The sequence below is a fragment of the Patagioenas fasciata genome, chromosome 1 (genome assembly GCF_037038585.1).
Source record: "Patagioenas fasciata isolate bPatFas1 chromosome 1, bPatFas1.hap1, whole genome shotgun sequence".
NCBI classification, from domain to species: Eukaryota; Metazoa; Chordata; class Aves; order Columbiformes; family Columbidae; genus Patagioenas; species Patagioenas fasciata.
Genome location: NC_092520.1, coordinates 4636603 through 4659176, shown reverse-complemented (window position 1 = coordinate 4659176; position 22574 = coordinate 4636603). Strand labels below are relative to the sequence as shown.

General features: G+C 46.0%; 1 protein-coding gene across 7 annotated transcripts in view; it reads left to right on the top strand.

Annotated features, from left to right (window-relative positions):
* Positions 1 to 18635, top strand: part of PAK1 (p21 (RAC1) activated kinase 1) — an 83700-nt gene extending 65065 nt beyond the window's left edge. For all 7 annotated transcript variants that reach the window (XM_065833420.2, XM_065833411.2, XM_071816179.1 and 4 more), the window contains 8 exons: positions 449 to 512; positions 1432 to 1480; positions 4644 to 4756; positions 10834 to 10951; positions 11530 to 11629; positions 13252 to 13448; positions 15191 to 15328; positions 17470 to 18635. In XM_065833420.2, the coding sequence (XP_065689492.1) occupies positions 449 to 512; positions 1432 to 1480; positions 4644 to 4756; positions 10834 to 10951; positions 11530 to 11629; positions 13252 to 13448; positions 15191 to 15328; positions 17470 to 17556 (866 nt within the window). In that variant the 3' untranslated portion in view covers positions 17557 to 18635. The remainder of the gene's footprint in view (positions 1 to 448; positions 513 to 1431; positions 1481 to 4643; positions 4757 to 10833; positions 10952 to 11529; positions 11630 to 13251; positions 13449 to 15190; positions 15329 to 17469) is intronic.
* The last annotated feature ends 3939 nt before the right edge of the window (positions 18636 to 22574 follow it).

The window sequence follows — 22574 nt, the reverse complement described above, 5'->3', positions numbered from 1 at the left end:
AGACTTTTGGCTCTAAGATGAACGAGACCCTGACCACCAAATTCAGAGCACGTTGCAGTGCAGGTTGTCTCATCCAGCTTGTTGAAGCTGGGGGTGACTCCTAAGTTGCAGGTTTCCAGCAAATAATTGTATTAATGTGTGTGAGGGCCATGTATCCCAATCCTGTGCCTAGCAGGGGGCAGTCGCTGGCTGCTAGTGAAGATTAAATGTGCTTCATGTCTGTGTTCCACCATTTCTGAAGGGAAATACCTGTGAGAGGGGAATGGCACAGTTGGTGTGTGTAAGTAACCAAGGACTTTCTTGGTGTTCGTGAGCCTTTGACTTTCTGATGAGTGGTTCATGAGGCTCAGCAGAGCCCGCTGGGGCTGCTCTTAAAGTGTAGTTGGCTCTTATAACTGTACAAAAAAGTACTTACAAAATCCTCTTGGTTTGTATTTTTATTTTGTAGGAAGTATTGTGAGTGTGGGCGATCCAAAAAAGAAGTACACGTGTTTCGAGAAGATTGGACAAGGGTTAGTATACGCTCCTTCTGTGTCCTATACTTTTCCTTATGTTAGGAAGGGCTCACTGAAACCAGACTAAGTTAATTTTCTGGAAAAGCTCTTGGTGATGCTTTGGAGAGTTTGTTTTGTTTGGTTGTTTTTTGGTTTGTTTTGTTGTTGGTGTTGTTTTGGTGCATTCCACAGACCACCCTCCCCAGCTCTTCTGCCTTTCCTGGCAAAGTCGTGAGTCACAGGGACTGGGTATTTTGTACTGTGTTTTAATGTAAGAAAATATGTCATTAGATGATGGGGTTGCTAAAAATAGCTGCGAGCAGGGAAGGAACTGCTTATTTTCAGCGTGCTAGACAATCTTCAAATTACAGATTTGCTTTCTGAATGAACTCTCCTCCAGGTGGGTGTTGTGACCCTCTTAGCAGGATAGGGAGAAAATAGGGGTTGGGGGAGAGGCTAAAGTGAGGCAAATCAGTGCAAATCACTGAGAAATCCACCGTCAGCTCCATGTGCTGAGGCTCATAGTCCCATTTCCCTCACTACAAATGCCACATTTGTTTATTTTAGCTGATCCTCTCTGCTCTGTAATCATGTTGGGCAGTCTGCAAGCCAGGGCAGTGCAGTCATGCCAGTTGAAATGGGATCAACTCAGTCCTTAAAGCTGTGCTCAGTTGCTGGTTTAGCAGCAAGGGTCTGTGTGACCAGAGTGTCCCTTATTAGGAGCTGTGTTCCCCGTAAATTCTCTGGCTTCTGCTGCAACAGCAGGCTTGGCTTAGAAATATTTCAGATGGTATTTACTTCTGGAATTATTGCATGCAAAGGAATGGGACTGAGAGCACTTCAAAGAGACGAATGGGAAGGGGCACGTGTTAAGCTCTCAGTCTTGCTTTGAAGCACGAATAAATGTTTGTTTTTTAATTTTCTGCCTTTTATTTAGAGCCTCAGGCACAGTTTACACAGCGATGGATGTAGCTACAGGACAGGAGGTAAGCGCTACCTGAATACCAGAGCGCTGGATTTTGGATTGTGTCCTAAAAGTTCAAGTTGATGCTATAAACTAAAGACAGTGTTTCAGGGGGTTGTGCCATCTGATTTTTAATGAGGCATTTATTCCTGACTAATGAGGCATGGTCCAGTGGTCTGAGCAGAGACCTGGAAAAAACAATTTCCCAAGTTTTGATTCTTGAATCATTTAATATTTGTAAATCTTTCTGTGACCACAAAGACTAGAAGCAGATGTTCGGACTGGATAGTTCCTCAGTATAAGTTTATTTCTTCATCCTCAAGGTTCTTGCCTGTCCCCGCTTAAACTCTTCTATATTCCCTCTGCTCCTTTACTTCCTACACTTACACCAGTTGACTTGCATAGGAATAGTTCCTCTCCCACCCTTTGCCCGCTTGCTTTCTGCCCTTGAATTGGGAGACAAGGAAAGTCTGTCTCTTTTTTCCTCTTCCAAATATTGAAAAGTGCCCTGCGTATTGCGTGCATGCATAATAAACCAGTGGTGACGGCTCCACAGCATCTGTGCAAACCGTTAGTGCTAGATGGAGGATTTTTAAAAAGGAAAGTGTATGCATTATTCCAAATATATTTATGGAAGTCTGCAGCAATGCGTGTCTACTTTGCATTCGTACGATGTCAGGGATATCCACGGGTGGGTTGTATAACTGTGCTTTCTGATTAAAATCCTTCACCCCCTTTCCAATTCCTGAAGGACTGATACAATTTAATTGCAGCCTCAGAGGAAGGGATGCTGCATTTATTTTGAAACAATTATCAAATTTAAAGGGGGAGGAACTCCTCTGATGGTTTTCTGCTTTCTTTCTGGACCCCTTCGGTCACTCCCATGTGAATATTTGAACCCTTATATTACAACAGACTTATAAATCATTCCCATTACGCCGGTGCGATCAGGCCCTGGATTTTTAAACTTGCATGTGGGATCGCTGTGACCTTGGCATGCTGGTGACCTGTTCCTTTCTGTGGAGCTCACCAATCCTCAGGAGCTCAGTGAATGCCAACATGTTTTGGAAAACCCTTTATTTAGCACAATACAGGAGCCTTGAGCAGCTCCCAGGATTAAGAATACTAAAGATTTTCACTGGTTATGGCCATTTAGAACAACTACAGCTGTATATTTTGTATCCTAATGTGTGAGGCAGTCTTAGATAATGAAAACGCCCCATATGCACTTGGACCATGGATCTACCTCTGAAAGGGCATGAGGAAGCACCTCTCCAAAGCTCCTTCATTTTTTTAATCTGCAATTTTTATCTCATTTCCTTATCTGCATCAAATGCTTTCCCTGTCTTTATCTTCCATTCTCCTCTCTGGTCTTGTCTTGCCCAAAGAGCAGCATGGGGTTTTTGTTTTTGTCTTTAAGTACTGTTTGGCAGCCCTTGTGAATACTGTGGAAAACCAGCATGGTGTCTGTCTGGCTTTGCCTTCTCCTGTGTTAGGATTTTTCCATAGTCTCCCCTGCTATACCATCAAACCACTAATTATATCCGGCTATAGCGGCGCTCCGGCTTGTTTCTTTTAATCCTTGCTTTTGTGAGCTGGGCTTGCTGACTCCCCTCCGTTCGCCTCTTTCTCTGCAAGCACAAGTTTTGTAAAGGGATAATTACGTTTCATTCCCTTTGCCTAAATATCGTAACAAAAACGGTTGGGTTGTAGCATCTATGGAAATGTTCCTGCTTCCTGCTGTGCTGAGTCGTCTTATTGATTGGAAGGCTTGTCTGAGAGCCAGGTGCTCTCACGAGGTACCGGTAGCGTGCAGAGTTGAACGTAAGAGTTAAAAACATACTGTACCCTCCTGCTTTCTGCATATATATGTGCAGAAATAGGTATCGTGAAGCAGGCAGAAAGCCACCAAGCCAAAGGGCTACATCTGTTAGACCCATCCCTATTGCCCTTCAGTTATGACTGGGGATAAAGCTGAATCAATTCACTTATTTTCAGCTTTCTACCTAAACACTGGTGTTTCTTTCCTCCAGGTCTATGCTGCGACAGAAAGAAATAGAATTACCGCCTTGAAATACTAAGCTTAGGCTGTGTTATTTACCCCCTCCGTGCATAGCTGCCCTGCTCTAGATTTCTAGAAGAAATTTGCATGGGAGCAGAAAAAAAAACACTAAAAAATTTCCAGACATGTCCAATCCAAAACAAAATTAAGAAGAATCTTTTAGGAAATAAAGCGTTTTTGACGTATCAGTCCACACTAGAGTAAGGGGATGTTCCTTGTTACCAAGAAGCAGTAGATGGACATGGAAGTCCAGTGGTCCAGGATGAGCATGAGCCAGCACTGGGCCCTTGTGGCCAGGAAGGCCAATGGTACCTGGGGTGGGTTAGAAGGGGGTGGTCAGTAGGTCAGAGAGGTTCTCCTGCCCCTCTGCTCTGCCCTGGGGAGACCACACCTGGAATATTGTGTCCAGTTGTGGCCCCTCAGTTCCAGAAGGACAGAGAACTGCTGGAGAGAGTCCAGCACAGGGTAACAAAGATGCTGAAGGGAGTGGAGCATCTCCCGTGTGAGGAAAGGCTGAGGGAGCTGGGGCTCTTTAATTTGGAGGAGACTAAGGGGGGACCTTATTAATGTCTGTAAGTATATAAAGAGTGAGTGCCATGCGGATGGAGCCAGGCTCTTCTCAGTAGCAAACAATGATAGGACAAGGGGTAATGGGATCAAGCTGGAACACAAGAGGTTCCACTTAAATTTGAGAAGAAACTTCTTCATGGTGAGGGTGACGGAGCACTGGCCCAGGCTGCCCAGGGAGGTTGTGGAGTCTCCTTCTCTGCAGACATTCAAACCCGCCTGGACACCTTCCTGTGGAACCTCAGCTGGGTGTTCCTGCTCCATGGGGGGATTGCACTGGATGATCTTCTGAGTTCCCTTCCAATCCCAAACATACTGTGATATTGTGATACTGTGAAAATAGTAATTCCCCTTGTCCTTTTTGGCATCAAGTATCCTCCAGCATGTGGGGAAATGGACCAGCTGCAGGAGCTCGTGAAGTTGCTAAATAACTGAGCGACCCGTGATAAAAAAGTGTTTTCCTGATTCATGTAGATGTGGTACTAAAATAATTGGTACAGGCAGGTTTCTAGGGAACACCTGTAATAATGTTTTGCTTCATGTTTTTTCACTGCAGGTTGCAATCAAACAGATGAATTTGCAGCAGCAGCCCAAAAAAGAACTGATTATTAATGAAATCCTTGTGATGAGGGAAAACAAAAACCCCAACATTGTCAACTACTTGGACAGGTATGTCGTGATTTGAAGAATTCTCAGAAGGACTCTGGGAAACGTTTCCTTGTCACTGTTTTAATTGATGCTGTCTTAGCTTAATGCAGGTAAAGGACAACCTTGCGTTGTTTAATTCATGTGGAAATGTTGAGGTTTGGTGGCTTGGTGGTCTCTCTCCAGATCCTAGGAGAAACAGGTCTCTGAATTGGTATTAGTGGGGTATCCAGACTCTCTTTACAGACGCTGGCAGCAAAGACATTAGCAGTGTGTTATCAGGACTCAATTTTTCAACTCTCTCCTTTGCCAAATTTGACACAACGAGCCGTTTCCTTCCTGCTACTAGAGAAGAAATAGAAATAGTCTGAACTTTGGTGTTTGTATTGCTTCCCTCGCCTTCCCTTGCCTTCCCTCGCCTTCCCTCGCCTGGTCCTCAAATTCTGTGGAAGGGGTTTGTGCTCAGGGAAGTGATACTGGGCAGACACCATCTTATGAAGAGCAGAAGGATATTACCTGTGTAAAACAAAACAAGTGGTAACAAAGAGTTAAGAATTGCATCTGAGCTTAAACTGCTTATTTCTCCTGGCTGATCAGGGGCTTGGTTTCAGCTAAACTGTTCTTCCCATTAGAGAGCGCATTGCTGCATACATGCACTCATCTTGTCTAGCCAGCACATCCCAGCTGGAGGGTGGCTGCACATCCCGCTGTCTTGTTCAAACTTCCAGCAACAAAAGCTACTGCTTTGGTCCTCCACTTTCTCTCCCTAATCTTTTTCTGAGAGGTTAGCTTTTGTTTAGGTGCTGCAAATGGACAGAGTGTCAACTAGGATGAACATGGGCGTTCTTGTGCCTGTTTTGCCTATTTCTGGGGTGCATTAAGAAGAGTGTGACCAGCAGGTCAAGGGAGGTTGTTCCTCCCCCTCTGCTCTGCCCTGGTGAGGCCGCATCTGGAGTATCTGTGTCCAGTTCTGGACTCTCCAGTTTAAGAAAGACAAGGAATTACTGGAAGGAGTCCAGTGGCTACAAAGATGCTGAGGGGTCTGGAGCATCTTTCTTATGAGGAGAGACTGAGAGAACTGGGACTGTTCAGCCTGGAGAAGAGAAGCTGAGAGGGGATCTCATCAATGTTTATAAATATCTCCAGGGTGGGTGTCAAGAGGATGGACCAGAGACTTTTCGGTGGTGCCCAATGACAGGGTGAGGGGCAACGGGCACAGACTGAAACACAGGAGGTTCCATCTGAATATGAAGAGAAACTTCTTTACTGTGAGGTGCCAGTGCCCTGGACCAGGCTGCCCAGAGAGGCTGTGGAGTCTCCTTCTCTGGAGACATTCAAACCCACCTGGACACCTTCCTGTGTGATCTGCTCTGGTGCCCCTGCGTTAGCAGGTGGGTTGGGCTGGATGATCTCCAGAGGTCCCTTCCAACCCCAACCATTCTGTGATTCTGTGGTTGTGCCTCTTCAGCGTTGCACCTGCCAGGGTCCTGCATCTCTCCTGCCTGACCTAGTATGCCTGTTTGCTTCCCGAACACCGAATGAAGCTGATGTTTTCACACCACATGCTGGCTTCTGCCTACTGCTGTTGCAGAAGGAAGCAGGAGGAAGGATGCGCTTGCCACTGTGAGACCTGGGTTCTTTTTTGCTGTTCTGTTTTTGATGTTGTCTTTTCTCCCAAGTCCCTAATGGGAGCTGCAAGATACTCTTCGGTATAAACCATCTCTCTTGCTTCTCTTTACCTCAGCTCCTGCCTTTTTGCAAGGGCTTTATTCTCTCTTACCTCCTTGCACGTGGTTAAGAGGTCTGGCTGGTTTGCTGTCCTCCCAGACATCACTGAGCAAATCGCACATTTATGCTTCAGGCAGCTTTTCTGCTGCAGTGTCAGTGGCCAGAGCTGCACAAAGGTGTGCTGTGACATTCGAGATAGTGACGTGGCCTAGTTCAGCTGTACTCAGGAGCTGAATTTAGAAGCATGAAGACAGTGACTCTGGTTTTCCTGCGCAGACAAGCAGCCACTTGTGCTGAGTTACCTTCTGGAGGTGGGAGCGTTTTTCTACTGCATGAATGAGGCCCTCAGAGCCCTGCTTGTAAACTCAGGCATCAGATGCTCAGTGTTAGGCAAAATAAACTCTTGCCCTTTGGTTTCTTTTTTTTCCGAACAAGTCTCATTAGCCTAATAAACGCTACAAATCCTCATTTTAAGTGGTAGCCACTGTTACCGTCAACCCGAGCTCAACTTGGGCTGGAAGGTCAGTGAATAAAGCTGAAGATGTATGGCAGTCATGCTACAATAAAACACTGATTTATTTCCAGGCTAATCTTGTATTTGCGTGTTGGAGCTGTGTTACTGGTGCACAAATCTGTAACGAATGGTCTTGTTCTTCTGGGCAAAAGATTAAGCTTATTGATAAAAAAGGACTATGACTGGTGTGCGTTTGTGATGGGAAGGACTTGGTGGACACCTTCCTAAAGTATCTAAGTGGAAGGTGAGGAACACCTTACAGGAGCAGACATCAGCTACTCTTGCAGATGGATCAAAAGCAAGCTGTAGACCACCTCCTTCTTCCTCAAAGACTTTAATCAGCTTGTTTTTAGTGCCAACCTAGTTTTGGAAGGTGACTGTAGGTGACAACGTGTGACACCATGCTGTGCCTTACATCACGTGGAGAGCAGCACGTAGGCGTATGGTCTTGCTGGTGGTGTCTCCGGAACTGCTGAGAGAGTGATTTTGAGTCACGCCTACAACAGGCAGCTCAGTGACTAAAACTGGCCTCTACTGCAGCAAGAGAGTGAAAAGATCCCCAAGACGGTACCACCCAATGTTCTGAAATGACAGTGGCTCAGCAGCAGCTGGCGGGGAGCCACCGTTAATTCCCCCTTCCTGTGTGTTATGTCAGATCTATCAATTATTGAGGTCCCTGGGCCTTGGCACGTGCCTTTGGCTGCTTATGGTGCAGCTTTGGTTCTCAGTGTGGTTCTTGGCTCGCTCCATCCCTTCTGGCAGCAGAGAGACACCAGCTTGTTCCCAGCATGTGCAACCTGAGATGGTCACACAGGAGCGGTGAAACCCATTCTGCCCCCATCCTTACAGTCACGTGGATCTGGGCTCAGAGGGTGCTGGTGGCAACGAAGGGAAGCGTTCAGGCTGTGAAGATGCTGAGCGGTCTGGAGCATCTTTCTTATGAGGAAAGACTGAGAAAGCTGGGTCTGTTCAACCTGGAGAAGAGAAGCTGAGAAGGGATCTCATAAATGTTTATAAATATCTCCAGGGTGGGTGTCAGAGGATGGACCAGACTCTGTTCAGTGGTGCCCAATGACAGGATGAGGGGCAATGGGCACAGACTGAAACACAGGAGGTTCCATCTGAATATGAGGAGAAACTTCTTTCCTTTGAGGTGCCAGAGCCCTGGACCAGGCTGCCCAGAGAGGCTGTGGAGTCTCCTTCTCTGGAGACATTCAAACCCACCTGGACACCTTCCTGTGTGATCTGCTCTGGTGACCCTGCATTAGCAGGTGGGTTGGACTGGATGATCTCCAGAGGTCCCTTCCAACCCCAACCATTCTGTGATTCTGTGATTGTGCTGTTCAGGGTGACACTGATTTGTTGAGAGGGTGCTGATAAAATCTGGAGAGAGCCTGATTTAGCAGGAGTGAAGAAGCAGCAGCAATAGAAGGGGGACAGGAAGGATGGGTGTGGATGGAGAGGCTTCCAGAGCCCGACAGAAAGTAGATGACCCATGGAGTTGACAGGAGCACTTCTGAAAGCAATTCTGCTGCTCCTCTGTCACTCCAAGCTGTGCCGGTGATACTGGTTTTGCTGGTGTCTGTGATGCTTGAGAAAGATCTGCCAGTGCATCAGCTTCACTTCCATAGTGGAGCTGGAGACCTGTCTGCTCTGGGAGCGCAGTCCTGTGTCCTTGGGCTCTGTGTCCTGAAGGAAACTCCAGACTCTGCCTCCTCGCGCAGTCTTCAGCATCACCAAACCAAGATACCATCTTTGTCTCCAATATTGAAAGTTCTCCATAGCTGTATCACTTCTGTCACACAGCTCAGACTACAGTTCTTCTTTTGGGGGAGTTTTTAATCAGTATGTCCTTTTGGGGGTCAAATCATACCTCCTGCCCACTCCTGTGATGTCTCACTCATCTTTGTCTACTTTCCTTGCCAAGTTGGGCTTAATAACTTCTTTTTCCTTCACTGTTGCTTTCTAGCAAATTGTTCCCTAGAACCTTCGCTACTTTTTGCCTTTGGTTTATAGCAAATTCATTGTTCAGTCTTCAGTGTTTCAGAGCAAAGCAAACGTCTGTTTCATGAACTCTAACACCAGCTTTTAATTAGATTCTCTGCCCTCTCTCTTGACTCATCTGTCTACTCACTTTAAAAACGATTGACTGAGAAGGTGGGTTTTCCAGTTTTCAAGCTGGTGATTCCTTCCTTTGGGAATGTGTCATCCTGATGTATCTGTTATGGAAAATTATATTGATGTTTTTCCAGATGGGCCCCAAAAGGCAGAAGTGGTTGGTGGTTTGGGTTTGTTGTTTATTTTCTTTTAAATGAGTTAATGCTGAAGTCTTCATCCCAGGTCTTCTACTTTTAGACATGAGCACACACACTCCCAGCAGAGAATCTCCCAGATGGCTGAGAAGACTCACCCTCACCTCAGCTCTTTCCTCCCCATCTTCATATAGGCCTTTTTGGACAAGACCTGCCCTTTTAGACTTGCCTTTTTTGTTTTGAATCTTTAGAATTGCTATCGCATCCAGCAAGATGTTCTCAGTTGCCCTTATTTTTCAGACAAAATCTCAAACTGGTTTGGAAGCCTAAAAAGATGCAGGTGATTTTCAAATGCGTGATGCTAATAAAAAGTTGTTGTTTCTCTGTTACTTGTGGTCAGCCATCTGTTGTGTCACCCAGGCCTGTTGCTTGGGACAGCAGGATGGCAGTGCTGGCAGAGCAGCCCCCAGCCACCTCTTCTGATGGAAGAGCCCTCCAAAGCTGTGCTGTGTGCCAGATATCTGGGCTGCACGCTTGGACCCCAGGTTCCAGTATAAGTTGGGGAATGACCTATTAGAGAGTAGTGTAGGGGAAAGGGACCTGGGGGTCCTGGGGACAGCAGGGTGAGCATGAGCCAGCACTGGGCCCTTGTGGCCAGGAAGGCCAATGGTACCTGGGGTGGGTTAGAAGGGGGGTGGTCAGTAGGTCAGAGAGGTTCTCCTGCCCCTCTACTCTGCCTTGGGGAGACCACCCCTGGAATATTGTGTCCAGTTGTGGCCCCTCAGTTCCAGAAGGACAGGGAACTGCTGGAGAGAGTCCAGCGCAGGGCAACAAAGATGCTGAAGGGAGTGGAGCATCTCCCGTGTGAGGAAAGGCTGAGGGAGCTGGGGCTCTGGAGCTGGAGAAGAGGAGACTGAGGGGTGACCTCATTCATGGTTATCAATATGTAAAGGGTGAGTGTCAGGAGGGTGGAGCCAAGGTCTTCTTGGTGACAACCAATGGTAGGACAAGCGGTAATGGGTACAAACTGGAACACAAGAGGTTCCACTTAATTATGAGTAGAAACTTTTTCGTGGTGAGGGTGGCAGAGCCTGGCCCAGGCTGCCCAGGGAGGTTGTGGAGTCTCCTTCTCTGCAGACATTCAAACCCGCCTGGACACCTTCCTGTGGAACCTCAGCTGGGTGTTCCTGCTCCATGGGGGGACTGCACTGGATGAGCTTTGAGGTCCCTTCCAATCCCTGACATTCTGACATTCTGTGATCCTTGTATCTCTTCCCCTTCTCTCCCAGCAGCAGCAGTTGGAAAGTTGGGTCTCCATCTTAGTCTGGGCCTTTTCCATGACGGAAAACTTCCGCCTTGTTCTTATGGCCAGGAAACTTGTAGCCCATTCCCCCGTTACCTGCACTCACCCTTCCCTCGGCTCATTGAGGTTGTAATCAGATCCTCCCATCTTCAGAAAGTACCACAAGTACCTGGTGCTCCAGTGCTGTTAAATACAATGCTCAAGCTTTGTTTTTCTTCTGTACTTCTAAGACAGCGTTCTGGCTAAGCAAACGGTGGTCTGCTCATCCTTGCTGATTTTAAAACCTTGATTTTTGTCTCTTCAGTTATCTTGTAGGAGAAGAGCTCTGGGTGGTCATGGAATACTTGGCAGGAGGCTCCCTAACAGATGTTGTGACAGAGACCTGCATGGACGAAGGACAAATTGCAGCTGTGTGCCGAGAGGTAAAGTGGCGCTTGCGCTCAGAGGAAGCTGTGATTGGGAAGGAGACACAGGCTTCCCACAACCTGTCATTGCTTCCATAGGAATAGCTGTCTCTGTATTCGATAGCCATTCTTTCTGAGGATGGATTTCATCCTGGAGGTTGCAGCACACAGTCCTAATGCAAACCTAATATGTTTCAGGGGTGTCAAACTCATTTTCACCGGGAGCAAATTTATACAATCCTAAAATTACATTCGTCCCTTTGAAGGCAACCGTGAGGCTGATGTGGCCTCGGGTGAAAATGAGTTTGACACCTCTGCCCTAGATGGAGGAATGGGGTGCAAAATGGGGTTGGAATCCCCTTGGTTTTGCCTGTTTTCCAGGTCTTTTGGGACTAACCTGTCCTCCCAGGACCCGCTGATCCCGGTGGGATATCTCCCTGTAGCCCTGCACGTACTGGATATATGAAAGCCTCTAAGACACTAAGCCCTTGCTACTCAAAATGCACATTATTAGAGTCTGTTAGTTGGCTAATTGTGACTGGTGAATAATTTCATGCACAGTAAGAATATCTTAGTTATTTTATATTTTTTTTCAGTGTCTCCAAGCTCTGGAATTCCTCCATTCAAACCAAGTTATTCACAGAGACATCAAGAGTGACAACATCCTGCTGGGAATGGATGGCTCTGTCAAACTAAGTATGTGGGGAGCAGTCCTGGTGATGATTTGAATTACGAACCCAGGGCTGTTATCTGCTATGGGTCAGGCCTCTTGGGGAGATGGGTGTTTGAGATGCTTGATGCTGTGATGATGAAGAGACTGTAGAAATGCTTCTGTAGGTATTTTTGAGATTTTAATGGAGATTGGTAAGCTTGAATCCTTGTGAACTGGTACCAGACTCAAAGTGAGGTTTGAGGTTCATTTAGCTTTGGGTCATTTGTTTTTGTGGACTAAAATAACAGTATTTTAATTACTGTCTAGAAAGCTGGGTTTGAAGGTGTAAGGCCAGAAATCTTTATTTGTGAGCAATCTCTTCAGTCTGGAAAACACTGTAGGTGCTTGTAAGGCAGGGGGAGTGGAGGGAGAATTGAAAACTGTGTAACTAGAAAACATTTAATCTTACAACACCAACCCAGATTGAACTCTAAATGATGTTTGCTCCATGTGTTATCACCGATAATGACGATCTTGAGACTGTTCTGCCCCTCTGGTGCTAAGGTGGCTGTTGTGCTTGTCATTGTCCATAGAGATAAGTCTGGAAACCAGTGAATGATTATCTTCCACCTATAGCTTTAACAGAATTATGCTTCTTTTCTCTCCCTCTCAGTTCTGTTGGCTAGCACCCAACAGGCATAAATAAATCTATTTTTGTCGGCTGCGACAGCAGATATGACTCAAAATTCACACAGTGCAGATATGCTGAGTAAGAAGGTGGGGGTTTTTTTCCACATAATTGCTTTTTAGACTAAAGCTGTACTTTAGCACTCCAGAGATCTGACTGTACCAACGATGAATAGCTGATCAGGGCCAAAGTGCTCGGTTCTTGCGGAATAACCTCTTTGAGCACAGTTTGCAGGTACCAGGCTGTAGTTTCAAGTTAGAGAGGTCCCTGTGGATATGATGTGGTAACCTTCTGGACCTGAGCTGCTTCTTGGCTCTGCTGGAGGTTTGCTCTGTTCTGAACCATATGTACCTTTACTGGTTGTTAACCTTGATGAAAACTCAGCTAGAGGTCAGTTTAATTTTCATCATGCTGCCCTAAAATTAGACCCACGGTGCCATAGGGGGTCAGAATGGGCAGTGCGTCTTGCTGTGTTCATTCTGCTGGGCTCACAAATTTCTTTTGGCAAATCTAATACAAATAAGACATAGAACCCAGCAATCTTTGTGTGAAGGCTCTCCGTCTTTCTGTCTATTTGAAGAAAATAATCAGTATAAATTTAGATACTTTAAACTTATTCTGGACACTGTTTTCCCTGTAAAGCAAATCCTGTTTGAGAGATATGGCTTCAAGCACAGTCAGGTGTCTCAGTGTCCTTTTACAGTTATTTACTGGCTCCCATCGTTCACATAGACAAGCCAGCAGCTCTGCCATCCTCATGGTCTCAGTGAGTCAGATTTAGAAACTTAATTCTCAACACCGTCTTCTCAATTAGCCACAAACCCACCATTCCTTTCACTGTTGCAGCAGCAACGCACCAGACAGCTCAGCAGAGTAACGTGTACTACGGCTCTGGCACCAGAAGTGTTGTTTTTGAATAAACTTGCTGATGTTTAAGTCTGCTTTTTTTTTCTTCTCCCTCTCTCTTCAATTTTCCAGCTGACTTCGGCTTCTGTGCCCAGATCACTCCTGAGCAGAGCAAACGCAGCACCATGGTGGGGACCCCCTACTGGATGGCACCTGAAGTGGTGACGCGGAAAGCGTACGGGCCCAAAGTGGATATCTGGTCGCTGGGGATCATGGCCATCGAGATGATCGAGGGAGAGCCCCCCTACCTCAACGAGAACCCGCTGAGAGTAAGCGAATTTCTTTTGCCCTCGGGTTTTCACAGCAAAAGGCTTTAAAGGGGGCACTGCGGTTTCACCACCGCAGCCCCTGTATCTCCTTAGATCACAGCATCCCAGAATGTCAGGGATTGGAAGGGACCTGGAAAGCTCATCCAGTGCAATCCCCCCATGGAGCAGGAACACCCAGCTGAGGTTCCACAGGAAGGTGTCCAGGCGGGTTTGAATGTCTGCAGAGAAGGAGACTCCACAACCTCCCTGGGCAGCCTGGGCCAGGCTCTGCCACCCTCACTGAGAAGAAGTTTCTTCTCAAATTTAAGTGGAACCTTTTGTGTTTCAGTTTGAACCCATTACCCCTTGTCCTATCATTGGTTGTCACCGATCACTACCGATTGTAGTGAGAAGATTGAAATTGTTTTAATTAAAAGCCATAGCTGGGCTGCAGAGATGGGGGTTCTTCCTGTGCAGACTCCCTGGTTGACTCTGATGAGTTAAATCATATGCACTCATAATTTCCTCACTTTCTGAAGGTGCTGATGTAAGCAGAAAGAGTAGCTGGTGGCACCGAAGCAGCTGAGTTCTTGAATCCTTGTGCCCTGTGAATAGAGAAGAGTTCTCCTTAAGTTCAAATATATGGCCTGTTACTGTTCTATAAACAGAGATCTTTCCTATTGGCAGATTGTTCCTCCTTGCATGCTCCCAATAAAGCTACAAGCTTAGTAAGCCTTTAGACAGGGTTTAAACCTCCTAGTGTGCTTCCCTTGTTTAGTTTTTAATGAAATGGTAGGTGCTGTCAGTTCGTAGGCTCTTAATAAGAGCCAGGTTTATGGCTTCTCCCTCAGCTACACAGGCTGAGGGAATCTAGAAAAACTCTGTTTAACTTTTGTCTCTATCTTCTGCACTGGAAGTGAGTTTAGGGAGAGAAGATCATCAGCAGAGTGAAAGGCAAGTGTTGAGTTAACCGAGAGTGGTTAAGTAACGGTACTTTGGCCTCATTTAACTCAAGTCGTGCCAATTCCCAGGCTATCAGACTGCTCCCATGGGATGTGCCGAATGATGTGCTCAAAGGGCCTGTGTATTAACAAACCTCTGGCAGATTTCCCTTTCCTTTGAAAGTCCACCCATGAGGTTTCTTGCCTGAAATCCTGACATGGATGAATTCTGAGTTCCTTGATTCTCCGAGGTGTGTGTGTGTGTGTGTGTGTGAAGGCTTCATCCCCATACAGTAGCAAAACCGCCTGTTTCCGCAAGATGTTAAAAGCTGCTTGAGGGTCTGCTGGACATCTGTTGTCAGAAGCCAACTGCCTCTTTATTGTATTGACTTTTTCGGCCTTGTGCACTCAGGCAAAGTACGGACAGAACAAAATCCCCTATTTATTCAAGGGTACCTTCCCATGAGAATATAGTTATTGCAGGAGTCTAGCACTGGCAGAGTCATGCCAGTTAACTTCCCTATGTAAATACACTCTGGAATGTTGTTTTTGTCCTCGTAATCCCTCAAGAGGGTTGCAGGATCCGAACAGAGATTACAGGGGTAAAACAATAAAGGATTGGATCTCATCCACATAAAAATAAGGCTGGCAGCTATTCTGTTTGCTGAAACTTAAGCACTGATTTGTCACCCTGATAAGGTGGGTTTTTTTCCTCCCCATTGAACTGGTGGGAGGGAGAATAGAAATGGGTGTTTCTATAATCCAGGGATGAAATTTAACCTGCGTAACCCCCCGTTTCTTTGGTGCTTGTTTTTGCTCTAGGCCCTGTATCTCATTGCTACAAACGGGACTCCAGAACTGCAGAATCCGGAAAAGCTTTCACCCATATTCCGAGACTTCTTAAATCGCTGTCTTGAAATGGACGTGGAAAAGAGAGGTTCTGCGAAAGAGCTGCTACAGGTAGGGGACGGGGAACGGGGCTGAATCCATGTAATTATGCAGGCCTGAGTGAAGCCAGGCTTATCACAGAGTGGTTGGGGTTGGAAGGGACCTCTGGAGATCATCCAGTCCAACCCACCTGCTAACGCAGGGTCACCAGAGCAGATCACACAGGAAGGTGTCCAGGTGGGTTTGAATGTCTCCAGAGAAGGAGACTCCACAGCCTCTCTGGGCAGCCTGGTCCAGGCTCTGCCACCTCACAGTAAAGAAGTTTCTCCTCATATTCAGATGGAACCTCCTGTGTTTCAGTCTGTGCCCATTGCCCCACATCCTATTGTATCCCTTATGGTGGCATCTTGTTTGGGATCCTACGTCCTGTATTAGCTGAAGGCACAAGCACAGCTAAGGTTACCTGCCAGAAAAAAGAAAAGGAAACAACCCCCAAACCTAAATCTGTAATAAGGTATTAACAGACTTTTTATGCAGTACTTGCTACTAGCAGCGGCTGTGCAGCATGTTCTGTAACCAACCTCAAATAATAGCTGTGCCTCAGGCCTGCCAAATGCTGAGCCCCTTAATTCCCGTGACTTGTTCACACAGCTGGACCTGACATCTGTATGGGTTGTCACGGTCTGGCCGTGCTTGTTCCGATTTGGACAGCACGAGGGTTTCTGGCTCTGATTGTCTCCCTTCTGTTGGAGGCGTCACAAAGCTCTTTGGAATATGCACAGCCTGCTTTAGCTGGAGCAGTTTGGTGTTACCACGTTTTGCCAGTTACTACTCCTTGGAGAGATGATGGAACAAAGCTTGTGACATAGCTTGATCATAGAATAGTTTGGGTTGGAAGGGATCTTCCCAGCTCATCCAGTGCCACCCCTGCCATGAGCAGGGACATCTTCACCAGCTCAGGTTGCTCAGAGCCCCGTCCAGCCTGGCCTGGGATGTCTCCAGGGATGGTTCATCCACCACCTCTCTGCCCAACCTGGGACAGGGTCTCATCACCCTGTCATCAGTTACATCGCTCAAAACCTGGTGTCTTAATCTGAGCTCCTGGTGAAAGGCGAGGGCCAAGCTGCCAGGCTTTGTACCAACATGGATGAGAGGAGCAGTTCATGTGTTCCTTCTGTCAAATTTGCCATGGGGTTGGAAAATATAGCTCTTTGTAAAATAAATCTGTGATCAGAGGCATGCAGACCTCAACTGTGAGACAGTTCCCTTTCATGTTTTCCTTTCTTTCCACTAGTTTGTCTAGAGGATTCTGTTTTGGATGGGTTGCTGCCTTCTGAGGCTGTAATGAAGCATTAATCACTGGCAGAATGGCAGTAGTTGAAAGATCACTTGTTCTCCTGGACTTTCCAGCCCCAAAATATCAGAGAACAGTAATGTTCTGTTCCTTGGAGCAGGAGAACATTTTGACTGTAACATTTCTGCCTGGTTTTAACTACCTTTTAGCCTCTGATTTGTATTTTTTTCCCTATCTCTGAAGCGTGTTGCCTTGGGTGACTGATCCCTTCTGACGCTCAGAAGTCCTGTGGGATATAGTTGCTTTTTGTTTTCAGAACAGCTTGTGGGCTTGCCCTATGTCCCTTCTCTCTTACCTGAGAGCTGCTTTGATAATGAATATTGTTTTACTTAACAGAGCACCTTGTATAGGAGACTGACTGGATGGTTCTGTGCTGCCAGCTCTGTACTGATCTCCTAAATTCCAGCTGCTTTCCAAATGTCTAATATCCATAGAAGGCCAAGGCAGTGCTTTCACCATACCTGCGATAACAGGGAATAGAAAAATGAGAGGTGATTCCCACAGAAAACCCTGTGTTTGAACCACACAGGTTGTTTTCCTGCACCTTCCATCCACACAGAATTTCACTATAGATTTTGCAAGGCTTTATAATTCCCGGGGGAGTTCGGCGAGTTTTGCTTCGTCTTGTATGCGTGCAAACATCGGAGAATTTAGCATGCATTGGGTGCAAAATGTGTTCATCACTTCAGGCGAGCCCCAAAAGTTTGTGGTGTTAACAGACCTTTTGGTTTCACCTGTTCGGAGGTGAGAGGAGGTTGTTAGGCTTCACATGGGTCTAGCGTCAATATTCTGAGTAACCACCAGACTTCTAGAGCATGTTGTGAAAAATGTAACCCTTTTTCTTTTTTCTTCTTCCTAGCACCAGTTCCTGAAAATTGCAAAGCCGCTCTCTAGTCTCACCCCTCTGATTATTGCAGCTAAAGAGGCGGCCAAAAACAACCATTAGAGTGGTGGAGTCAACACAGTTGTCGTGTCAAGACTTCTCGCTGTTCGTTTCGGAGACTGAACTCCCCTTCTGCTCCTTCTTCACAGGGATATTCTTAAAACTTTGGTCCGCCCTGAGAGGTGGCAGAGGTATTGATCACTGAATGTGGAAGGGCATGCAACAGGGACATCACTGATCTTACGTAGTGAACTGTCTTTCCGTCCTCGTGACGGGATTGAGAGGGGAAGAGAAGATCTTTCTGAGAACGTCTGAACCTGACCTACACGTAGCAACACCGGTTTGTTTCGTATTTCTTACCGCGTTTATTTTTAAAAATAATGTGGAGCCTTAGACCGTGTTTATCTTAATAAATTAAATCCTTTGCTGGCTGGACTTCTCCTGCTTCTGCCGCGCTGCTGCTACACCAGGAGGCTGCTCTGTGCTTTGGATGACTCGAGGAGGGAAGGAAACGGGCAGCAGGAATGTGAACAGCTGGAACAACTGAGAGAGGAATGAGGGTGTGAATCCTAAAACACTGCTGGACGCTTCGAGGGAGCGTGGAGACGGCCCCCGTGTGATTCCTGCAGCCGCTGGGGAACTTAATTCGTGGATGATCTTTTTGCCAAATCGTGTGAATCGGGGGAACCCCTCCCCCTTTAGTTTCGACTCAACTAGTTCAGTCTCAAATACTTCTGATGTTCTAGAAGGTAAATTGCAGGAAAAATCGACAGAGCCCTCTTTTAGGGTTATTTTATCAGTGCTGTGAGGCTTCTTAGAGACCCTTGCCCTGTATGATAAAGCAAACAGAGCAATTACTGTTATAAAGATAAGATTTGCCTGCAAAATGATGATGAAAACTCTTGTTTCTTAGAGCAAGTCCAATGGAAAACAAACTGATCATGGATGCTGCTTTCTTGGAGACGCGGGGACGTTAATTTTTTTAAATGATAGTCGTTTCTTTATGCTACTGATTCCTTTGGTTGCTAATAGTCTGTATAACAACGGGAAACCTGGAACTACTAGAGGGATTGAGTTGTAAACACTGGGCTTATGTTCAACTGTATACTGATTTTTAATAAAATGACTGCTGTGTTTCTTAACTTGAGGCTGAGGAAGGATTGGAGAATTCAGTGTCACCAGACAAATCTGCTGGATGGGATGACTTTTTATATCATCACCAGGTGCTTGAATGTGCTGGATGAAGTACTACAACCTTGGCTCTTACTCCTCCTTCTGTAGTCCTTTGGGAGAACAAGTGACTCTCAAGGGAGTAACTTTACACATAGAGAAAATCCATGAAAATCTGTATTATAGCTGGGGGAGCTGCTTTCTCTGCGCTACTTTGGTCATTTATGGGGTGGGTTCAAACTGATTCTGCAATAACCTCTCATTTCTCCTAAGCACTTGTGTTGCACAGAAACTCATTCCTGCTTCTTGCTGAGACCTGCTGCTGTCTCAGCCTTTTCCTTCCTGCACCTGGGTTTTAATTCAAATATCTTTTTCCTATTCTCTCCACAATACACAACACCTCTTACGCTAGTTTTACCGCGTGTAGATGGAGCTTGTGAGGTCTTCTGCTTCTGTGGTGCCTTCTCCCCTCCTTCTTGCTCCAGGGTGGTCACTGTTTGCCACAAGGCTGTAGTCCATTGCCAAAATCTGCAGCATTTCTCTGTTTGTGTATGTATATTTAATCTCCCTCTGAAATGAAGAGTTTCCCCTTGCAAAGTTTGTATCCAAGGATGAATTCCTTGGGCAAAACAGCAAAGCTGCCAGCCTGGAGAGGAGTATGATCTGTTGATGAGCAACTCTGCTCAGAGCTTGGGTGGACATTGTGAATAATTCTCTTTAATAAGGAGTTTGTTTATATTTCCTCTGGAAGACTCGAGGTGGCATATGTGGGGAAAAAAAGGAATTAGGGACTAGAATCACAGAATCATTTTGGTTGGAAGAGACCCTTAAGGTCATTGAGTCCAGTCACTAACCCAGCCCTGGCACTACCCCGTGTCCCTAAGAACCTCATCTCCGCATCTGTTCAACCCCTCCAGGGATGGTGACTCCACCACTGCCCTGGGCAGCCTGTTCCAATGCCCCACAGCCCTTTGGGGAAGAAATTGTTCCCCAGATCCAACCTCAACCTCCCCTGGCACAACTTGAGGCCGTTTCCTCCCGTCCTAGACTAGATCTCACTTAATCTAAAATATTATATGGTGCTGGTCTTACAGATTTGTCAATTGACTTCTTTTGACAGTACAGGATTAAATCCAATGCACGAATGTGTTTAATGTCTCCGATTTCTCTGTAACTCTCTTCTCCACTCCATCCTCAGCATCCCATTGAGATGAGAACCTTAATGCAGAAATGCCCTACCTGTGGACACAGGTGAGCTTATTTTCCTGCAGCAAGATTTCTGTTAAATTTCCCCAAAGAAGGTCGAAAAGGTTGTTTGTATGTGTTTTAAGTCGCTCTTCTGGATTCTCTATTGCATAATGGAAAGGAATTTGCATTAATGACTTTATCCCTCCTCTACACCGCTACAGTTTGCCTGGACCCAGTGTCAAGTTAATGGGAACTTCACGTTGTTAAGTTCTCAGAAAATCTTAAGAATTTGTGTTCTGAGATGCATTCTTTTCTCCATTCTCTCTTCATCTGGGCATCACCCAGCAGTAACACCTGTGTTCGCTTTCATGTAGCCATTTACAGCACCTTCCTGTCTAAACAAAGCTCTGAAATAGTGACTCTGACTTGAAAATTAACCTCTGGGGCTTATTTTTCTGCAAACATCTTGACTGCTGTGATTTGAAAACAACTCCAACTGGAGAACTTCTTAGGTTGCTTTCTTTTTTTAACATACTGATGCGCCTGAGTCGAAACCATTTTTAATCATGGCCCTTAATTATTTATTTCCCTGTTAATATTAAAATCCCTCTTCGATATTAGAACATGAAATATTCAATTGTTTGAGTATCCTTTCAGAAAATGAGCTTCCTTTTTGAGGCACCTCAAGCAATCCTATACCAGAAATGATAGAACATGCTACAGCTTATGAAGGGTTTGGTGGAGGGAGAAGCTAAAACTCATCTCTTCCAAACGATGGAGAACTGTCTTAAATAAGAAGGTACTAGTAGCTTCTGTGAGACATTTAATGAACTGTTGGTTTGTATTACTTTAGCTCTAGTTTTTCTTTCAGCAAACAATTGATTTGGAGTTCTCCGGGACCAAGAGTTTGTGTGAGATGGGTCCACAGACCCCTTGGAGAAGGTGGGTTGTGATGCTGAGAGTGAGGAGCCAAGGCTGGGATGGAGGGGACAGTGGAACTTGCTGGTTTCATTGCAGCAGAAATAGCACACCTTTAACTATCCTTAAAATGTCTATTTTTGAATGGATCTGTTTTTGCAGGACATAAATCTGTCTGATGAGTCATTATGGGCTCTTCTCTACACAGACCTTACGCTCCGACCAAGTCGTGTTCCCCTTTTAAACAAAGAGGGCGCGTGGTTTTCTCCAGCAAGGAGGCTCCTTGAGAAATGAAGTTTCCATGGAGACACCGACTTGGCTTGAACGATCTGGTTTGAGGGGTAAACACCACACCGGCACAAAAGCCACTGTTTTGCAAAGAAACCGAGGTTGCCCCTTTTTACAGGAGCTTGGTTTTGAGAAAGTGCCAAAAATGTTGCCTGGTCAGAAAAGCGAGGTGTGAAAAAGGCTGTCGCTTCTTAGCCAGCATCTCTATTTGTGTCCTCATCCATCTGGCTCTCAAAATGCCACACGTTGGTGTAAATAGGACACATTTGCAGCAAATTACCGTGCAAGAGCAGACTTTGGTGGCCTGTAAGCAGCTACTTGCTTCCTTAAAGCTTTGGCTGCCAGCAAAATTGGTCCAGACTGAAGTCCAAGAATAATGTTTGTTTGAACCCCACTCTTAATTAAGAACCCATAATCCATTTGTACAGTGGATGATGACAGCTTCAATGTTGAAACTCTTAAACGTGAAGTCTGATTCTCCATTGATCTTCCCACCATAAAATAACAAGACTTTTTAATGGCGTCTTATTTCAATGGTAATAGAGGGCTCGTGGATGTATTTTGGACCCATAAGCCCAACTGGATCAAGTGTATGGGTAATTAATGCTCTAGGATCTCATTCATTGCTGATGACAGCTCACAATGTCAAAGATGAGATCTTGGAGAAGCAGCTCCCAATTTTTGACTGAGAATTGCCAGCAATAACGAAACAGCAATACAGACAGGAGCTGGGCGAAAATTCGCTATAAAAATAAATGTCTGCAGTGGGAAGAGCTACAGAAGAAAACGGAGTTGGTCCGAGTGGTAGGAAGAAGCAAAGGTTAGAACTTGAATGACACAATTGCTGAGGAAATTGAGGGAGTACCGCACCAACCAGCTGAGTCTCGAGGCAGCAACGTGTCTGACAGAAGAGAATGGAAGGGAATTGGTGCTCGAAGTGGAGCCTGGAGCAGCAACATGGCTTTGAGTCACAGCCCGTGCTAAGAGAGCTGGGACCAATGCAGGAGGTTTGCAAAAAATTGACAAAATCCAGCTGGGAAGGCGGAGTGGGAGCTGGAGAGGAGGAGACGGACGTGATGTGCTAAGCAGCTGAAGACAGGGCCAGATTTCACGGCGTGTGAAATGGCAATAGAAAACCTAACACAGGCTTCTGTGAGTGACACACAGCTCGTTCCCTCTTGCCTTGCAGCATCTTTTCACCATCAGCTCTGCTTTGGGATTGTATCAGCAGCCACCGGGCTTTGGTCTCACCTTTGTAAAGCCTTTTTGCTCCGCACATACTTCTGATCGTGGGTTTCACCTGCCAGCAAATGTCTTTGTGTCCTGTCCTACCTGGAAATACAGGGGCTGTTGCCATTTAAAAATCAGCTGGATGATGCGTTTCTCTTCATGCTACCTTGGTGTAACTCTCCTCCAGTGCCGGGTTTGTTTAGTGTGCGAGGGCAGCCCAGCCAATTTAAAAACAAAACCCAAATCTTAAATAAAACCTGAATGAATTACCTGATTCTCCTTCGCTT